At 37.3% G+C, this 20,892-nt stretch overlaps 1 protein-coding gene across 3 annotated transcripts; it reads right to left on the minus strand.

Annotated features, from left to right (window-relative positions):
* Positions 1-1,310: 1,310 nt before the first annotated feature.
* Positions 1,311-20,337, minus strand: CYLD (CYLD lysine 63 deubiquitinase). 3 transcript variants are annotated; one of them, XM_062499818.1, is made up of 17 exons: positions 19,487-20,337; positions 17,977-18,279; positions 17,002-17,107; positions 16,068-16,076; positions 15,889-15,984; positions 14,596-14,712; positions 12,703-13,082; positions 11,132-11,297; positions 10,181-10,322; positions 9,553-9,675; positions 8,152-8,243; positions 7,006-7,072; positions 5,403-5,535; positions 4,890-4,998; positions 3,785-3,903; positions 2,953-3,169; positions 1,311-1,495 (listed from the first exon to the last, which is right to left on the minus strand). In XM_062499818.1, exons 1-17 carry the CDS (start codon positions 19,991-19,993, stop codon positions 1,311-1,313), a joined length of 2,871 nt encoding a protein of 956 aa, XP_062355802.1. In that variant the 5' UTR covers positions 19,994-20,337. The 3 variants fall into 3 exon arrangements, with proteins under 3 accessions (XP_062355802.1, XP_062355801.1, XP_062355800.1); XM_062499817.1 differs by lacking the exon at positions 16,068-16,076 and having other exon boundaries at positions 12,703-13,073; XM_062499816.1 differs by lacking the exon at positions 16,068-16,076.
* Positions 20,338-20,892: the final 555 nt, after the last annotated feature.

A 20,892-nucleotide genomic window follows, 5' to 3' on the forward strand; every position in this document is an offset into this window, starting at 1 on the left:
GCCTTTAAAACAGTGACTTTTCCTCTGTTACATTTTGTTATCTCTTCCCTTCAAGTGACTTGATCCCAAAAAGGAAGTTTCCATATAAAACAGCTTAAGAGTTGACAATGTACAGTTCAGATAGATGCAATTTGTACGACCAGATGTTACTGTATATATAGAGCTGCATGTTTGCTAGTCAGTGTAGACAGAAGTAGCTAAAAGGCAACTAAAACAACAGCATTTAAACCAACAGACTTTAAAGTATATTACTGTACATTAACACAGGTTTTGCAGCTTTTCAAGTTAGTTTTCATCATGTTCTTTGTATACAGTAGAACTGTGATCTACCTTTATTTATAGTTTCATCTTTCCAGGCAGAGATTTTTTAATATTACTAATCCTGAAATGAAGAGTCAGATGTATAACATATTCCCAGGCAGTAGCTTAATGTACTGTAGAAAAGTCAGTTTTGTTTACTAAGGACTAGAATTCACTTCAGTAACGTTCCCTGAGGCAATCCATTTTATTGTTTTGTCCTAGAATCATTTGTGTACAGTTGCTGTTCTGTTCCAGACTGCTTTGTTTCTTTAAAAATAGACACTTAGAAAAAGACATCTGTTAACTTTCATTGCTAATTTTATATTTTAGCAATTATGGTTCCCCTTAATACCCTCTATTCCTCTCTTTCCCCTCCAAAAGTTGCAAGTTAACAACACAGCAAGTCTGTGTGTTTGATTTTTGCAAGACAGGGATTCAGATCTTTAAATGAATGTTAATTATTGGAACTGAAAAGAATGTAGTAGATAACAGAATATAATATGCAATGAGCAGCCTAAAATTTATCTTACTCAAATGGAAGTTATTCTCTCTTTGAGAGAGAATCTATGGTGTTAAAAAGATGAACGGTGAGGAGACAGGGTGGGGGTAGAGAAACACATGAAATCATCATCCCTGTCCACAGAAATGCACCGAGCTAGAACACTGCATCCTTACATCCCCAATGGACTAAGGAGATTTCTCCTGATATAATTTCACCTTCAACATTTCAAAAAAGCCTGTGTATCATCAATGCACTTAAAGCTTTTAAGTTTTAGTAACTTAACTTTGTTTATAAAACAAACACACACAAGCACACTTCCTAGAGTGCAAAATGCTTAAATACTTCAGTGACAGAACTCTATATGCAGTTTTTGGAACAGTAAATTCTCTTGATGTCATAGTCAACTTCTTCCATTGCCAGCAACGGTTGCATTGAACTACCCAACACTGCAGCAAACCCAAGAGCAGGTAACTCTGTACTGTCTTTTCAGTTCTGCAGAGATCCTGGCTCATTTGTATAAACTCATCGTTGGACTTTGATACATGCACATGTAAGCATCACAAAGCAGTCTTCGTGCACAACCTTGGATTTTCCTTGAATCCAGTGAGTGCAATTCTTCTAGAGACATCTTCAGGTATTCACCAACTTCTGGACACGGGGTAACTTGTGGAATGTTAAAGCCATTCTGACCTCCTTTTAAATCATAAGGAAAGAAGAAGAAACAGATTAGGAGAGTATCTACATGTATTTGCTCTTCATAATGTACTTTTATTATGACAGCACCACCAGTTCTTGAAAACACCTTCTAAAAAATGTAAATACCACACTGGACTGCTGCAGGGTGAACACCTATGAGAAGTGTTTTGTTCAAGAAATCACAATTAGAATCACAATATCCTGCAGTGTTTATCAACAAACCACACCCATACAAACACCACAAAAAACCGGTGAGAACTTTGGGATTTCATTAACACTACAAATTCTGTGCAACTTTAGGAGAGTGACCTGAATGCATAGACCACCTCACATGCACTGAATTTATCAATAACATGACAACTGCTAACAGCTGATGAATTCACATGCCCTGTCTGTACCTGACTTGCAAGACTAAGGCATGGTTTGCTCCTGGCCGTTTTCCAAATAAAAATGAGCAAATTCAAACAACACAGGTATGGACATCCTGCTGTTCCCAGCAGAGATTTTTACCTTATGATGAAAAGCTGAAGAAAAATATTTGCAGTACTAAACCCCCCTCCTAAGATCAGCAGGTGATATTTCCAGCATCTTATATGATCTAAATTCCTGAAAAAAAGTGGTTCTTTACAAACATCAGTCATACATATTTCAAGCACTCTGAAATGAAGCTTGATTGTTTCCTGGCTGTTATAAAAAAGTGACTTTACTTCTGTAGCAGTTTCATTTTAAACAGGAAGTAAGGTTCTTCTCCCTCGCCATACTCGCACTGTAACAGAGGGTTCAAAAATACTTCATGCAAAAATTGTTGCTGTGTGTCTGACACTTCATCTATTACTGCTTTTCTTAGGCATCAGAATTGAGAGAGTCCGTATTTAAATGGGATCTGTTTAAAAAGCAGTATCTAAGAAAACATTTGTTTTACTGACATTTGTATTATTACAAGGTAACAATTTTCCACTGATAACTAAACAGATTCATAGGAATAGTATAGGTGTTGTAATGTGACTATTTCCTTTATTCCAAAGACAGCTACCGTAAGTCATTTAAGAAAAAGTAATAAAAATATTTGTATGCTAACTGATAATCACATACATCAACTTAAATATAAACCGAAAGAACATTCCTGCAGTTGATTATTTAAAATTAATTGTCTCTGCCAAATTTGCAAAACATAGAAAAATCTATAAGGAGTCTCGCTAGGAAACTTCTGCAGTTACTTCTGTACCAACTAATTACTAAGGTATCCAACTGAGGTGAAATTCAGAAGATGCAAATCAGCAGCTGCCATGAAATCAACGCGCTAAGGTAAGGCTGAGTCAAGATCAGTATCCCAGCATTGAGTACATCAAGGTAACCGACACTAATATCCCCAAAACTTTAGGAAACAGTCCCTGAAATCTAAGCTGCATATACAAAACCATAAGAGAAAGTGAAGAGAGGCCATGAGAGGTTACCATCCCGGTCTGCCATGCTGTCGAAGAAGAGCCAGGCCGAGTCGTCCCTGCCGTACTTGACAAAGGCCACGTAGTGGCTGGTCTCGATGCACAGCACTGCAAACAGCTCCATCTTCTGCGAGGGGATGCAGCCGTGCCGCCAGTCCCAGTCTGGCAGGTCCTTGGGAAGTGACAACGGGTTGAATTTATGACTCTGTCTCTTGGGATGAAGATGAACCTACAATTGAAGTGATATTTCAGAAAAGAAAAAACACCCTGTAAGGCTATTTGTTTCAGCGGCAGACAAAGCTAAAAAGAACATTACTGCTGGACAGAAGATTAATGGCATTAGAGAAGGAACTGCAATAACAGCAGCTGACTAAACGTTTCTTCTATTTTTTCACCACCAGTGTAGTTCAATATTGCCCACAAAATTGAAATCTAAGGTTAGAAGGGAGGTCGGGTTTAATGCAGCAGTTTTCAACTATGCTCACATTTGAAAACAAGCCATGACTGAGACCGACATCTTCATGCAATTACCTAACATCAGAACACAGCATTTCTGCCATGAATGTATCAACTCTAACAAGGTAGCATGAACATAAAAGTAGGATTAAAAACACATGGTTACTACTTCTCCACTGTGTCCAGACCTGAATTTGGCAGCTGCCATGCTGGCAAACACATTGCAGGAGTTCCTGATCTGTCACCAAAGGACACACTTTACTTGGTGGGTGGCAGCTACACCGGTGCTGGTGAAGAAGTCTCACTACGTTCGTCTGCCATTCTTTTAATTATCCCAGCATTAGCCACTTGCATTAAACCCATGTGAGCAACAAAGACAAGCACTTACTTGTGTATTGCACGTTTTGCAGAACTGCTTGATTTTGCCAGCAGAAATATCAGTGTCTTCATAACACTCCCTGCACTCGTACATAGCGAGCCCTCTGCAGATACGGCACTGCCTGGGAGCTGCATTGGCAACAAAGGTATTAGTCTCCAGGCTGGGGAGGCTTTGTTTTTTTTTAAGAAAAGGAATATGAAAGTGAAGGAGAACTATTACTTTAAATGGAGAATGACACTACATTAAAAAAAATGTTAATATGAGATTGCTAATCAAAATGAAATATACCACTCTATTTAACTTCTCTTTGGTGCAATGTGGATTAAGAAAAAAAACATTTACACTGGTAAGTGGCAAAACAAGATGATAAAAATCAAGTTCATGAACAAGCAAAAACAGGCTTAAAAATCATGTTAGTTATGTCTCATCATAGCAGTACAGCTAGCTTCACCCCTACAGCGGTCAACACCAGGAAAAAAAAGAAAAAAAAAAGACAAAGCATAAGCTGATGGCTAAGACACTGAGAGAAAAGGCCATGACAACTTTATGAAACTATTATTCTAATGAGTTTTGACAGTTTTATTAATTCTTATCTCAAATTTTAAACCAGGTGTCCTTCCTTAGGATAATGCAATAAAAAATTCAGTGGATGACCAATGTCAGAAACGTAGGTCACAAAAAGAAGTGATATAATTATGGCAAAAAATGCCCGGCCACAACATACAGGGGCACATCCTCATCTCAGGTTCCCTCCTAGTCAGATGAACTAATGAATGGCCATATTAATGAACTGCTTTGCAGCTGCTAACTCAATTTTAAAAACAGCCCTGCAATAAATTCACTGGTATAGGCACTCAAGACTTAAATAAACAAACAAAAAAGTTGTCTTCTACACATTCTTCTGAATTAGAGCTTCTGACTGACATGAGAGAAAAAAGCCTTCTACACAGGAAACTTTCATTTCTCCTCAGTCTGACCATCTCACACTATCTCAGTAAATATCTAACAGAAAAAAATCCCCAAGAAACCCACCAGAAGTATCAGGAATACTTGCACTGTGTTAATCACTCTCAGCAACTCTCTTTCATTATGCAATGCAATTTTATGTACTTACTGTCTTCAAGTAAGTCTGTTATATTTAATTCCAAGGATGGAAAAATTTTATTGAACATTTTGAAGTCTTTTCCAAACCGGGGCATCTGGATAATCAGGCAAGAGGGTGCCTAGGTAAAATGCCAGAATATAATGTAGTGAACTTGAGACAAATAATTATCTAACTTTGCACATTCTTCTAATGCTATAAATATATCCATGTTTTTTAAACTCACAGCCCACTGACAGAGGTACCTCAAGTATTAGTCCTTAAAGTAATTCATTGGCAGCAGCTAAGAAGTTTTCTTTTAGTAATTCTTTACTTAAATCACTTTGCTCTGTTCAGCCAAAGAATACATGTCATTAAATGAACCTTCAAATGTTTTAGTTATGTAGGCATTCTGGATCACTGACACAATAGTCCTATTTCCCACATGTCTGCATGTTTTTACACTAAATCCTACTTTTGTCTCATTACTGAATGGACAGATATTTAGGTATGATCATTTCTAACAAGGTAACAGCTGTCACCAACCTCTGCAAACTTCAAGTTGCTGTTGATGAATGACCACTCCAGTAACTGCTGAATTGTTGGGACTCCAACTTTCTCATTTTTGTCCATAAAAATTTGATAGAAGTAACAATCTTGTACTTTCTGACCTGCTGATCTAAAAACAGATTTAAAGAAAAAAAAAACACAACAAAATAACAGATTCTGAACCTTTACTGCAATGATGACTGTATCTTACTAGAAAAATAAGATCTACACAAAAAATAGTTGACAAAACATCCCCTCTGCATTGAAATATATTGTGCTTAAAAAAAAAAAAAAACCCTAACAAAGAACACAGGCTGACAAAACACAGCCCCCTGCCGCCAACAACAAAGTGCCAGGCAGTCAAGTATTAAGTTTGAACTGATTATGGAAAAATTTAAAGAAACAAAATCAGTGTGAGTTTCAGAGCATGTTTTATAAACATACAGCTATGCATGGCTGAAGTACCAACTGAGAAATACTTCCTAAGTGTCTGCATCAAAAACTCCAAGATAATAAAGCAGCTTTCATTGGAAAGACAATTAGAAATTTCAGTAATAAAATATCAAATGAAACAACAATAATTATCTTCAGTATGATGGGTTTAATGAAACATTTCCTCTAAATCAGGGTGATATTTATGCTGCTTCCTGCAGTGGAAGTCTCACACAGATGGCTAATGCTGCTAGACTTGCTCTATAGTTAGCAGAGAACTCCTCAAAAGGATAATCCAAATTCAAGGCTGTCCAGCTCTAATTTTTAAGACTCCATCCACATCCAGGCCAACTCTGAGGCAAATTACCACAAACTGCTAATGCAAGCCATAGGAAGTAGAGTAGACCAACTTCTTCATCCTCACCAAAATCATACATTAAAAAAAATAGGAAAAAAGCCCTTTCCACTAAACACTAAAACACACTAAACAAACCAATTATCCCCTTCAAAAAATAAGAACCACAAAACCACAACACATTTTGTATGAAAAGGGAGAGTGACACAGGATTAAGCCACCAATTTAAGTATGTTTTGAGGTCGGATGTTCAAAGCACAGTCAAGCATCAAGTACCTATGTTTTCAGATAGTGTTTCTGTTAAATAAACATAACTGATATATTTGGGAGTAGAGACTCAGATAAGCAATTCAACCTCCTCTGGAAGTACAAAATAAAGAATATAAAAGATGGTGCTCAGGTTGAAAAAATGGATTTTTTTGCTACTGTAGAGAAAAGACATACAGGAATAACTAGCCTCTAACAGCAAAAGAAAACCATTAGGTGGGAACTGTTTCATCTCAGCATCAAAAGTTCCTGGGAACTTTCATCAAATTTGCTATAAACTGTAACCTCCTCCCATCCCAGCCAATATTTAAGCCAATGTTGCTTTTTAGAGTATTCAGGTGTCAAGAGGATTCTAAAAGCAAGATGCTCAGTGCTGCCACTACTAAGAAGAAAGGAGACTTCTGAATTGCCCTTGAGGATATGTGCAGGTATGTGCACAAAACACACAAACTCTGCTGCTCAAAGCTGAACTGTGGAACATAAGTTTTGTTCTGTGTGTGGCACAGACACAACAAAACCATTGAAGACCAAAGAAATAAGATTCACCTTATTTTCAACAGTGGCTCAACTCTTAGAATATGGTGAAATAAAATATTCAAAAATTCTTCTGGATCTGGAGGGAGGAGAGAAAAAAATTTGTTAACATGCAAAACCAGACATGTTATTCAAGACTCATTGAAAGTGAATGTTTTAAAAATTTTCATGGACAAAAAAGTAAATTACTTTTTACAGCTTGATTACCACAGTAAGATTATGACAAACCATGAATATTTTCATGACAGACCTCTATCTATTCTTTTAGTGTTAAATGGCCCTAATAAAAGATAGAGGCTCAACAGGGTAACAAAGCTTTCCAGTAAAGTTAAAAAAGATGCTCTGTATTTCAGAGGAATCATTTGGCACCCCACAACTTTTCCAGGAGAAATAAAAGCTTTCAAAAGGAAACACTGAATCTGTAGAGAGCCAGTGAGGAGCAGTGACAGGAACACAAAACCTACACAATAGTCCCAAGTTCATCTAAACTAGAGACCGAGTTCTTTAACCAAGAATGCAGCCAACAGCAGCTTTCCAGAGGGCTGCTCTCCCCCACCACACTTTGCTGGTGTATTTCTCTCCCTGCCACTAACTGCAGTAAATATTGATTCCAGCACTCAGTATTTACACAGCAAGTGAGTGTTCTCTTGAATAAAAGCAAAACAGTTACATAATACAATGCAAATTAATCAATATATGCAGCAGAAGATCAAAAAGTTGGGGACTGGTTTTTCTAGCATAATTTGAACATTTTATTTCTTAAAATACTACATAATCATTGTAACAATGAAATGCTGTAGTGCAAATGTTTATTCCTCAGGGACCAAAGTGACAATCTGAAAGAGGACAAACACCCCAGCCTTATCACAGTTTTCTCCACTAACTGCTAGAAGGGAGCTCCAGGGGCACAGGAAGGCACCAAAAGAAATCCAGGCAGTGGAAGACTGCAGAAATTGTTCAGCTAGGGTTCCTGACGTACCTGAGGAAGCAGAAAACACCTTTCCAGCAGCCAATGGTCACCCAGATCTCTGCTACAGACACTACTGATGCAGAAAAAGATTTGGGTGTTTTGTTCTGGTATAATTATGTAGCAAGGTTCCTCAGTTCCTTCATACTAAATTCTTAAGTCTCAAAGGAAAGCAAACCTCCCCCCATTACCTTTTTCTTCTGAAGTGAATCCTGATGCAGCCTCAACTTTTTCAAGTATTTTCCTCAGCTTCATTATTTTTGTAGCACACACATATCCATATCTAAGATAAATGGGTTTATTAAACTATTAGCTAGTTTGTGATCAAGTCAGAGAAGTATAAAAAAAAAAGCCAAAACCAACCACTTAAATAATGAAATACAGGTTCTCAAATCCTTCTTTAACTGTATACAGTATATCTTCAAAACTACATACTGATTTCTCATATTTAATCTGACTCCCAGTTTTCTTAATAGAGTATAAATTTAATGCAGTGCTCAATGTCCTTTTACAACCTTTAAGAGCATTTTTAATCATCAATTTACCAGGACAACTGTTTTCGAATTTGTCAGTCAAATTTTTTTGATTTGTTTTCACTCTAATTTGCACCCTTTAATGCATCATTTCAGAATGTCACATAATAACAGCATTGTGCGAGTTGTTAATAACAAAAAAAATTCAATATTTGAGAAAAAAAACAAACAAACAAACAAAACAGAGCTGTACTGATGACCCAAAAAGCTGAGGCTTTGAGTATTCATTCTTTTCCCCTAAAGTTTTAAGCATGGTAAAAGGACAGTAAGACATTCAGGCACCTCAGGCACGTGAGATTCCTGCTGCTCAGTGTGTATCCTGCTATCTTACCTGTTCCACAGGGCCTGGAACACACCAGACAAAGCACACACTCTCTGACAAGAACAAGGCTTCAGGGGCCATCATTTTTATTTATCAAAACAAAAGCTTTCTCAGAAATTGTTCAGTGACAGCCCACAGAATTTTGGCACTACAACTCTATTATTCACATGTTTGAAAAAAATTAAGCTTAAGAACAGTAAGTCTGCATGGAGATTTTTGTTGCACCTCCTTTGCTCATTGTTCCTGAGGAACTACAAAGGTCATATTAAGTTCTTTTATTAAAGAATTTTGGCCACTTACAGATCATATGTAAAAAGTAATGAAACTTCTAAAGCCCTGTTAAATCTATTGAACTGTGAAACTCCATGTAAGATAAGCCAAATAATTTTCTTGTCAAGTACAATAGCATTAAAAACATGTAGAGATGAATGCTGTGAGCAAACAACTTGCATTTATCAACTCTTTTGTACTCATACTTGCATGAATTTTACAATGGCTTTGTGCTGATCCATTTGCAAGTAAGAATCTAGTGAAAATATTTATCACCAAACAATGAATAACTCTTTCCAATTATCACTGATTAAATTTGTTACGAAGAAAAAGTAAAAATACTTGAAAGAAAAATACACTGAGTAGCAGCAGATAGCCAAGCTTCTCAGATTTGCAGTAGGAATGCAAACACTGCAGGATCTCTCTAGTTCATGTTAGGCTAGAGACCAGTTCTTGTCTTTACTTACATTCTCAGAGGATTCACAATCTCTGTCCGCAGCAGCTCTTGAGTCTCACTATAATACTCTACATCATTCATTTCTTTAGGTCTGAGTAGCACAGTGTCCAAAACAGAGCTAAAAGAAAAAAGGCTACAAAGAAAAAAAGGAAGAGGAAGATTGTTTTGACCATTCATTGCCGGAGCAACATAAGACAAACCAAGCAAAGCCACAGAAGAATTAAAGAACTAAAACTCAAAAACAGGCAGTTAGGGACAGGGGACACAGCTGCACTAAATAGCAAAGTCCACTCCAACCCAATTTCCTTTCTACAGCAAAGTACAGAACCAGTTGCCCAGGCAGGATTCTGAAAAGAAGCTGTAAGAGGCATTTCCCTCCCTCCATCCCCTGGCCTGTGTTCTCCTTATCCTTCAACCATTTACAGGCCAGGGGCTCCCTGAGTCTAAACAAGCAGATCCATGAGGGCCAGTGCAGTTTGCACACGATCAGCACTTCACTGCTCACACTGGGAGAGCACAGGGACTGCAGCACAGGACACTGGGAGCTGCACAGGAATACACACGGACACTCACTCAAGCAAAGATCACATGTTCTGCATTTCTAGCGTGGGATGCTACTATACAAATTATGAACTTACCAGAATAAGGTGGAGTCTAAGTAACAGGAGTTGTAATGACCCTGGATACCTTTCTTCTTTCCAATCATTGTCTCTAAACCTTCTTTTTCCATTTTTGGAGGAGTGTTTTCTTCTACCACTTCACTTAAGTAACCTCCAAAGGCTGAAATTTTTTTTTTCAAAAGACACTTTAAAGCCTCAAATTTTATCCCCCTTGAGATTTTCCTATTAATGTTTTATAGCTAAGTTGCTGCCTTAGTGTAAGCATTCCTTCTCTGGATTAGAACAGCATTTTACTGCAGCTGAGACTCACTGTCTTCCAGAGAGTGAACAAGACCTTACATTCCACACTAGAGTGCTTCAGAAAGCCTGCAGCACTGAATTAATTTTATCCAGTAGGAATGAAGTTCTCTTTTCATTACAAATGCCCTGCTCACACTATCTTACAAGTATCAGTCACTTTTCTTTGCTGTTGTCCCAGACAATACAATGCGACCCAAGAAATCTAAAATACTTCAAGTTAGGGAAGAAAAGAAGTTTTTTCACCACTAACTTCCACCACAAAAATACATGCTTTTCTTTGTCAATATTTAAATAAAATAATTTGATGTTATAGATTACAGAAAAATAACTGCCTTTATTTCTTTTAAGGCAATCATACAGTGCTCGAGTTGCAAATACCATTTTCTGCAAGATTGTTTTACAACTTCTAAAGTAAATCATGTACAGCATAAAAAATTCACATAATATTATGACATTTCTTTAAATATATGAACATTTTCTTGTTTTAAAGCACAAAAGAATAATTCAAGAATCACTGTATTCTGTACAGGCTGCTCTGTTATTCATTAATCTCAATTAATACCTGTACAGATTTCCAAGTGCTCAAGACAAAGCAGTTCTTGCAGGAATGAATGAACCCAAAGCCCTGCCAGTTCCCAGCTGATAAAGAAGAAATAAGCAGGTCAGTACCTAGAGAGTTGCAGCGCTCAATCTGGTTGGAAACAGGCTGGAGTGAGGCAAACCTGGAATCTGGCCTGCAGCTTTTGAGTTTAACAAAAAGAGCTTTCTTTGGAGCACATGTGAAGTATCGAGTTCCTTTAAATGTTCCATCTGTGCAGCCTGCACATTCATCTTCCTGAAAATCCAAGTGAGAATTCACTGTTTTTCTTATTTCTACAATTCTGCACTAAGACATTTGCTAAGGTATCTACCCACAAGTCACCTTTCTGCCACCCTGAAGCAAGATACACACTGTTGCTGCAATTCAGTATCCAAAACCTCAATTGAGGTGTTTAACTGGATTTATTGAGAAAACTAGGACTTGCACGTTTCTTTCTTCATGCTTCAACTTTCACTCCATGCAAAATAAAACAAAAATCCCATCAGAAGCAGCATAGGAGAGGTAGAAGGAAAGACTATGAACTTAACCCGGTCCAGAATCCTTCTGTAGTTAGAAAGAGCACTTTTTATCACTTAATTAAAATCACTGAGCATGGAGTAGTGTGAACAATTTCAGCCTGATTTGGCTGCACAAGTAAAATGCCTGCTTCAAAGCACACAAAATGTACATCAAAGAGAGACAACACAAACTAGGAGTGAACAGCAACAAGCTGTTATCTTTGAGAACAGGATTTAAGGTGCATTGCCTGCTTACTAACAACAGCTCAGCTTTAATGCAGAAATGCAGGAGTGGCACCCAGGTTAATGCACGACACCCTAAGGAGCAGGCTCAGAATGCCTGTGGCAAGCTATGGCTTCAACTTCACCCAAAACACCCACAATGATCAGGACTTTGAAATAGCTGGAATTCCAGTCACATTCTCACATCCTTTGCTTGTGTTTTACATCATTTTACACTGCTTTGTGTAGTATTTTAGTGAACATTATCCCCAAAATAAAGAGCCCCATCTCCCTAATTGTGTACACATTAATTTAACCAATACCCCACCACAACCTTGGCAGCAGCTGCCACAGAGGGAATGTCAGTACACAACAGCAATTCATGTTTGAGGCAACTGTGGGGGTTGTTTTACAAAGGGCCCAGAGAAACACATAAAGCACATGGCAGTCAAATCAACAATATCACTACTGTCAGTTATCAAAACCAGTCTTACAGCTCTGACAGTCATCACTCTGACTGCCTGTTTGCTGACATGCAAACAACAAACAAAAATTATATTCAACAAGGACAGCTAGAGAATTTTATATAAATTTCCACTTAAAGAATCTTTAAATTTCATTTTTCAATTACATTCTCCAAAATGTAAGCAAAGGACACTCCTTTAAAGCAAGGAAGTGATTGGTACTATAAATTCCTTTGCCCATTGTGATACAAACACATCTGAGAGCCTACTAAAAGGGTAAGGTGTAGGGTAGCCATAAAAGTCAGAGCTTATCAAAGAATTTAGCTCTAAGGAGACCACATGGCAACATGTATGGGCAAATCCCCCAGACTAGCTGCTTTTGCACTGTATACAGGCACCAGCTCTGAGAAACAAAACTAGTAATTAACATTAACGTGAACTAGAATTTATATTTACCAGTTCCAGTCCTGCCAATACTTCATTTACTCCAGGGGGCTGGCCAATCCAGCGGATTACTCCATAGAAAGGAGGATTTTCTTTAACTTCAGCCAAGGAACCTGCTTCAAGACCATGTGAGTTTCCAACTGGGCTTGCTGTTGATGGACTCTCCTGGGCAGCTGTAGTATTCACATCACCCATGACAGACTGAACCGATAAAGAGAGAGGACTATGTCCAATAGTACCATTAGTACTTGTTGTTTTTGTCAAGCTAAATGGGAGGGAGTGAAATCTGTTTTCTGTAGACACAGAGTTTGTTAAAGGTGGCTGCAGTGGTGGTGAAGAATGCCCAAATCCAGGAGATGAATCAGTAAGTGACTTAGAAGGGTCTTCAGCAGCTGTTAAAAATCAAAACCAAGATGTTAGTAAGTGTTGGGGGACTTTTCCCCCAGTATTAAAAAAGGAAAGACTTGGCTCTCAAACCACCAACGTCTGATGTAACAGGTAGAAAGCACTAACAACTGGGGACATTTAGGAAGATGTTTGTCACTTGGCAACACTGGAGACACAACTGACTGAGCAGACACTGCTGCAGTCCCACTTCTACCACAAACAGCAGAAATGAACACCACAGAGAATCGAGATGTTAGAAACTACAGGAAGGTTTAGAATGAAATCTTTTTTTTTCATCATCACATGAGGCTTTTTCTTTGAACATGAGTTAACAGCCCCAAGGATTACGACTGTAGGGTGAAAAGTTAGAAAGAGCTCATTGGTCATTGTGACTGAGGAAATTATGTGGTTCATAGCTTATAAAGACATAAATAATTGCTTGCAGACATGATTTGCAAATGGAAAAGTGCTTATTCCACCACCTCTATCACAACATACTTTGGTTCTAATACAGGGAATCTATCAATGTCTATAAAGAATAAAGGACTTAAACATGTCATGAGCAATGCAGTGCCTGATGAAAGAGATCACAGCTACATGGAACAGCACAAGCACTCTGTGTCTTCTCTCATCTCTCTACATAGTCATAGAATACCCTGAGTTGGAAGGGTCTAATACACAACTGGTATTCACAGAACAAAAGCCTCTTGATCGTCACCCATTCTCCACATGATGTCTCATGAAATTAAGTTAATGTCTTAAAATGTTAAAAAAAAAAAAAGACATCTGTTGCAGAACCAAGAACAATTTTAAACCATTTTCTTTTGTGGTTCAAGGAATTCAGGGGCTACTGCTGCTACAGGTTTCTGGTGTAACTTAACAGTTTAGTATTTACCCCTTCAGTCATTAAGTCAGTTAGCCACACTTTTCTAAAGTTTGCCAGGAAAAAAAAATTAGGTCTGGAAGCAAATCAAGACATATTGATCCTTCAAGTATACTCATACTTCTAAAAACCAATAGAGAGATTTTACAGAAATAACTTTCTAAAAATACAGAAAAAAACCCACGTATACACAGATAATTTTGCTGCTTCCACTTCCAGACCGATTAGCTGGCATGGCAGAATGTTACAGCTCCCTTGGGTCTGTAACACAGCTACAAAGGCAGGCAAAACACAATTACTGTGTATACTCAGCTACAAGGAACACTTCATGTCTTCCATACCAGACTCAACTTTTACTTTGCCTGTGAGACATGTGCATTCTCACAGAGCTGCACACGACTTGCCAAGAACATAATCTCCTAGATGTAGAATAAAACCACAGGTCAAGACAGAGTACATTTCCACAGGGGTTTCAAGATGATTTTTATGATGTAGTATGTATTCCACTATGACAACACAGTCCAACTGTTTTACATTTAATCTCATCCTTGTTTTATTTGAAGAACATAACACACTCCGGTTTTGTTCTGTAGGCTTTTTAAATAAATATACAAAAAACTAGCCTCTCTCTTTACCTTCATCAATATACCATGGGGATTTTGTTTTTGTTTGAGGCTGAGAGTCAACTGATGAGCCATTTAATGTATAGAAGACTTCAGATCTGCTTCTATTGCCAGGTTCAGAGGTAGATCCTGGAAAACAACACATTTTATTTAGATATTAATCTCTATTTACAAAAGGTGACCTACACTCTTATTTCACACTACAGATTTGTCACTACACTTCCAAGAAGACAACTGCCTTTCCACAAAGGAACAAACTCCCCTATCAAGGTTAACACAGTTCTAAGCTCACAAGGTAGAAGTCTGCACCAAACCAACATACACTCTGAGATAAAATCTCAAGTCACCAATCTGAAAAGAAGGCAGAAAATACCTGTCAAGAGCAAATTTTTCATGACTATAAATTATGGATATAAGAAGGTATTTGCAATACAGTTACAGTAGGTGGGTTTTGGTTTTAAATCACTAAAATTTCACAGTAGGCAAATAAATTACTGATCCAATTCTATAACTTGTGCCAACATATAACCACACTTACTACAGTGAAGATCATCTCTGCCAGCATCCAATGCCAGATAAAATAACAACTTACAGCATATATCGTCATTAGTATTCTACTACCCAATGTAGCCAGTAGTAAAATCAAAAGATATTCAATTATTATTTCTGGCTTTTTTTAAAAAATGCTTCTCTTTCAGTTCTTTCTTTGTTTTTTGTGGTTTATTTTCCCCTGGGGGGATTTTCAGAGCTGAAGAAAAACAGTCAGGGAACTTTATATTTTGGGAATTCAATTCTGGTTTTGAATCACAGCAAAATTAATAGAGTCACTATTGAGTAGATCTGCTCCTGGGCTAAAAAGTATGAAATTACTAGCTCTGCAAGAAGACAACAGCAAACTATATTTGTTAAAAACCAAAACAAAATTATAAACACACACCATACTTCCAGAGAAACAGAATGCAGCCCTGACCTGGTGATACTAGACAACTTAGTAATATGGTCTTGAATTTTTGCTAAACCTCAAACTCTTTTTCACAAAAATGAAGGCAGTTTGAGTAATCTTAACTTAAACTGCCTACCATCTTTATGATGATTAAATAAATTCATACTAATACTCCAGAGAAATTTAACTTTTAACTACAGTTGCACTTGATGATCTTAAAGGTCTCCGCCAACTCTGATGATTCTGTGAACTTGACTCATAACTAAAACAATACATCAGCTGATAGACAAGGCAATAATTTCTTGCAAACATCAATTTTTTTTAATCTTTAAGTAAAAAAAAAAATCCCTTTCCATACATACCTATAGCCTTTGGCTTACTATGATTGAACAAGCTTTTGTCACCACTTCTTGAGGTATAGGCAAGCTTGGGAGGTCTCCTGTCCTGTGACACAGTCTCTAAGACATGGTACATGAAGAGAGTATTAGCTTCCCTTTTCTGTGTTTTCACTAGGTTACACAAAGTTCACCCAAAACGTAACTGAACAAAGCTCTGCCATCACAAGCTTTAACACTGAGCACAACGAAGCCTTGTTTGGCACATAAACAATAATCTGCTTTTGTCACATCAGCACTTGCTTACTGCAAAGTCTACCATTACTTCTTGAACTTATCTAATAGGTTGACTTCACATCCTTTAACATATGTATGCATTTCCATTACAGAAAACAGATGCAAGACATTAAGTTTTTTCTACCAACACATCTACAATAAATGCTCTTTTCAAAAAATGGAGAAGTTCCCGTGAATTCTCTAGAAAAGAGCAGAAAATTTGTGCAAAAACATGCATGTCAACTAAACCACCAAGTAGGAGGCAGACATAAGTCAGTGAAATTGAAGTGTGAGAGCAACAATTACAGACTACAGACTCATTAGAACCTGCCTATAGACAGTGCCCAAACAAAAGTCTCATACAAACTTTTCTTTCTTCAGAAAAGGAATCAGGGAACTGTAGTTCCCTATTCAGTGAATTACTGCAGTGAATTTTTCCACAGTCTTAACAGGCATTTCCAAGTATTTAGGCCCATAATGCATACATAATCCTGCCAACATCTTTCAAGCACAGAAAGAACAGCTTTCTGATCAAGATATCTAAACTCCTGGAGTAAATTGATCGACAGTCCATAGAAAAGATTCCCACTACAGACACTCACATATTCATTAATATTACACACTGCATAGTGTTGTAAATTGTATACAATTTGACAGGAATCTTGTCCAGTATTAAAGCTTTTCTGCTAGTGAGACTGTAACTCAAAGGAGGGTGAAACTGAAGAGAAATGTAACAGAGAAGGTAATTCAAGTGAATTTAGGATATTAATTCTGCAGTATTGTTTTAATCATATAACTGTGCCTAGATGGAGGATGTCCTAGATGTTATCAAAGTCTGCCCTCTGGTTAAGAAGCAAGGCATACCTGGAATAACATCATTGATATGCAAAAGAAGTGTACTTTCAACACTTGCAAAACTGCACAGCTGTATTCCATTATATCTTCCATCCCAGTTTCCAATCGGATTATCCTAAATATAGAAAAACATATTATATATATCCCAAAAGAAGATTTACATCATACTGAGTACACACATATGTCTTTAGGAATATAAAAAGTAGGAAAATGAAATGTTTGACAACATCTACTTTTTCCTAATTTTGTATTTAGAATAGCCAAACATTAGTCTTTAAAGACAAAAGCTTAAAACATTATCTCTTTAGAAACAGCTCCTACTTTAAAAAGCATTTTTCTTCTATAAAGCATTATTCATAAACAAGCCAGAGCAATTCTAGTGCATTTTTAGGGAGCAAGGTAATGCAGCCAAGAAAATGTAAGCATTTAACCTACAAAACCAGAACAATCTTGAACTACCAGAAGTTTAAAAGCTCTTAATTCTTAAAAATTCATGTTGCTAGAAATATTTTTTAATGACAAGCTTCACATTTTCTTGAAAGATCAACTTTTGTACTTGAAACTCACACTTTTAAGGTAGAACAACGTCAAACAAAACAGTTACATGAAAAAAAGCTTTTAAAAATGGCTAACAAAAGAAAAAGACATCCAGCCTACTCTTTTAACAGGCAGAACAAAGCCAGTCTCACAAAAAACACTTGACTCCATGACTTCAAGACTGACACCTAACATGGCAAGTAGCTCAGTGGAGGCTCCTCAGCATAAGCAGAATATTTCACCTGAACTGTTTAGCATCACATACGACACCATTTACCTGATGCCAAGAAACAATTACCACCAAAAGCATCTTTGAGCAGTGTTTATTTCCCATTTTAGGTCAGCCTCCGCTGAAGTAGCTTGTGGATAATGTTTCTTCTTCTACGTGCATGTCATTCACTAGCTAACACACATGCAGAAGTTATTAAAGTCAGATTATTTTCTTACCATGTCCACTCCAACAACGTATCCTAAACTTTCGTTTCCTGGTAAGACATCACAGAATATAACTGTCCCATACTCTATACTCTCTCCTATCTTCAGAGAAACCCTGGAGTTGATCTCCAGAGGAGGAAGTTCTACCTGCATTGCGTCAACTGGAGCTGCATAGTCACTTTCCAGTTCATTGTCATCATCTTCCACCAGCTCCAGTTTGTCCAAAGCAACAAAAACCCCACAATCCTCATCACATCTGAAAAGCTGCTTGCCTTGGTACTGTCCATCAGTAAAGCCCTGACCGCGACCTTCTTCCTAAGTGAGAGAGGATGAAGAAAAAAAAAAAAAGATAAAAAAAAGCAAATAATGCATTTTGTGAAAAACAGACTACAAAAAAAGCAGTAACATAATCCAGTGTTTTGGACAAATTGCACTAAGAATTTACATGATGCACTATCATTATTGAGAAAATTCTGTTATCAGAATCTCTAGCAAATAAACAAACTGTCTATCTTCAGGGAATAAAGAGCAAGATGTCACTAGATTAGAGAGTAGCTGCAGGCAGAAGCCTTTATACTCAGAGAAGCATGTTTTCTTCAGGTGCAAATTTTGCTTCAATCATCAAATTTTTGCCATATCAAGACAAGACTACTTCATACTAGACATAATGCTAAGCATTCAAAAATTCCACTTATATGCCATATAAAGTGAAATGATTTTCAGAAACACTTGGGCCTGATATTCCCTGAGGTTCTCAGTCAGAATTACAAAGAGTTCAGGAAAAGTTTAAAGAGTACTTTGAAAAATATACTCCTACAACAAGAGGAGAACTCCCCTGAACCTAATCCTTCAATAGCTTATGGTTGGCATTAATTTTGCAGACATATTTCACAAGGAGCACAGAACAGATACATTCTCTATTTTAACTAGTTGTCATTAGACTTCTAGGGATCTACCAAAACAGCAGCCCCAAAATCCAACCCTGCACTCATGGACTGTATCCTGATACAGGAAAACAAAGTACTCAACGGAAATCAGAGTCAGATATTCCCCATGAAAGGGATGTAGGTATTTTTGCCCAGAGAAGTTGTGGATGCCCCATCCATGGCAGTGTTCAAGGCCAGGATGGATGGAGCTCTGAGGAACCAGGTCTAGTGGAAAGTGTTTCTGCCCACAGCAAGGGGTTTCAGACTAGATGATATTTAAAGCCTCTTCCAAGCCAAACCATTCCATGATTCTATGAATTAATTTTTTCTGGGCTAGAGAACTCAAGAGTATGCTCAAGTCTTTCTGCCAGCCCATGCACCACATCAAGCTTCACTTAACACGGACACTACAAGGCTGATGTGATATGGCTGGCACGTTCACATAGAAGTATTTATGAGAAGACTGAAGCTAATAGATTTTAGGGGTACTATGTTTCTAGAAAAAAGAAAAATTATTGGGACTTTCTCTTTATACTGAAACTGTATTTACCTCACCTCAAAGTATACCTGATACTACACTTTAGCAAGTAACTTACCAGCAACTCTACTCCAAAGTATATCCCTGTTAGGGACCTTTCTTGCATTAAGGGTCCTTTGAAGCGAACAACTCCAGGATATTTTTCATCCCCTGATCTCAGCTGTACTCTAACAGGTGAGCCAATATCTATTTGGACACCTTTAGCTAACCTGCTTTTGCTTTTAAACAAACTGTATCTTTCCTCACAGTTAGTAATAGCCAGAAGCAACTCAGCTAGTTTTTCATTTATTTCTATAACATCCTTTTCATCCACAAATAAGACTGCATGAGGCTGTTCCAGAATCTTTAATCCAATCTGCAGTTTCTTGCCTTTACATGGAATATTTCTGGAGTGTGCCACAGAAGAACGGTCTTGAAAAAACTGCCCAATGCTACCTTTGGGCACTTTCAAGAGCTTTTGAGTCTGCTTGTCTATGACACTGCATTCTTGGAGAAGCAAGTAAAAGGTCCGCTCTTCCCAATAGTGTGAACTTGCTTTTTCTTGACTCCATAAGCCTGAATTCATTGTGAATAAAACTTTAAAAGCTGCACAGAAGTCTTCAAGAAAAATAAGCTCTTGATTTATGTGCAGGGATCTTTCCAAATTCTACCAGAGGGTCCAATCTTTGTGAAACGATGCAATATTCATTTTGCAAAGAAACACATTCAGAGCAGAAAGCCTAGAATTAAAAAAAAAAGAAAAAAGAAAAAACTGAATTAGGCAATTACAGCTAGTCTTAAGTAAAATATAAAACAATTTAAATCTGTGACCAGACTAATTCCTCATACAGATCAGAGTTCAGCAAAATGCAAGGAAGTGACCACAGTCCCAGAAGAGCCACTGTACTGCTGATCATGGACAGAGCCATTTACCCCATTCTGCTCCTTATTGCTGTGTATTTCATTTCCTTCTTTAGCTCCTTGGAGAAAAAGTGTTGCGGAAAACATATAATGAAAACAAAGAAAACCTAAGTGCAGATGAACACAAATAAACAACCTGCTCTAGTTTACAAACAATATTTTAATGGAACTTTCCATTATAAAGCTCTTTTCCCATGCTTAGTGACTACTTATTTCTGACAAAGTGTACTGCATCTGTCATCCTGCATAACATTTTGATTTAGTGAAGCAGAAAATTGTGTTGACAAAACAGAGCAGCAGAAAATGGAACTTTAGTAACTTATAGCAGCCACTTCTTTAATAGAAATGGACAGTTCCAGTAATATACAATATATGAAAACCAAATTATGTCAACATGCAGTTCTCAGAAAAAAAATTGGAGGCTCTTATTTTTATCGTTCTAGAAAGATAATTCACTTCAACAGAGATACCTCACTTTCAGTTATTAAAATACAATAGGGCAAACACCTTAGTGAAACATCATCTTTACAAATATAGTTCATAACCAATGAAGTGAGAAGGAAC

This window comes from Cinclus cinclus, chromosome 11, assembly GCF_963662255.1.
Source record: "Cinclus cinclus chromosome 11, bCinCin1.1, whole genome shotgun sequence".
In the NCBI taxonomy this organism is placed as follows: Eukaryota; Metazoa; Chordata; class Aves; order Passeriformes; family Cinclidae; genus Cinclus; species Cinclus cinclus.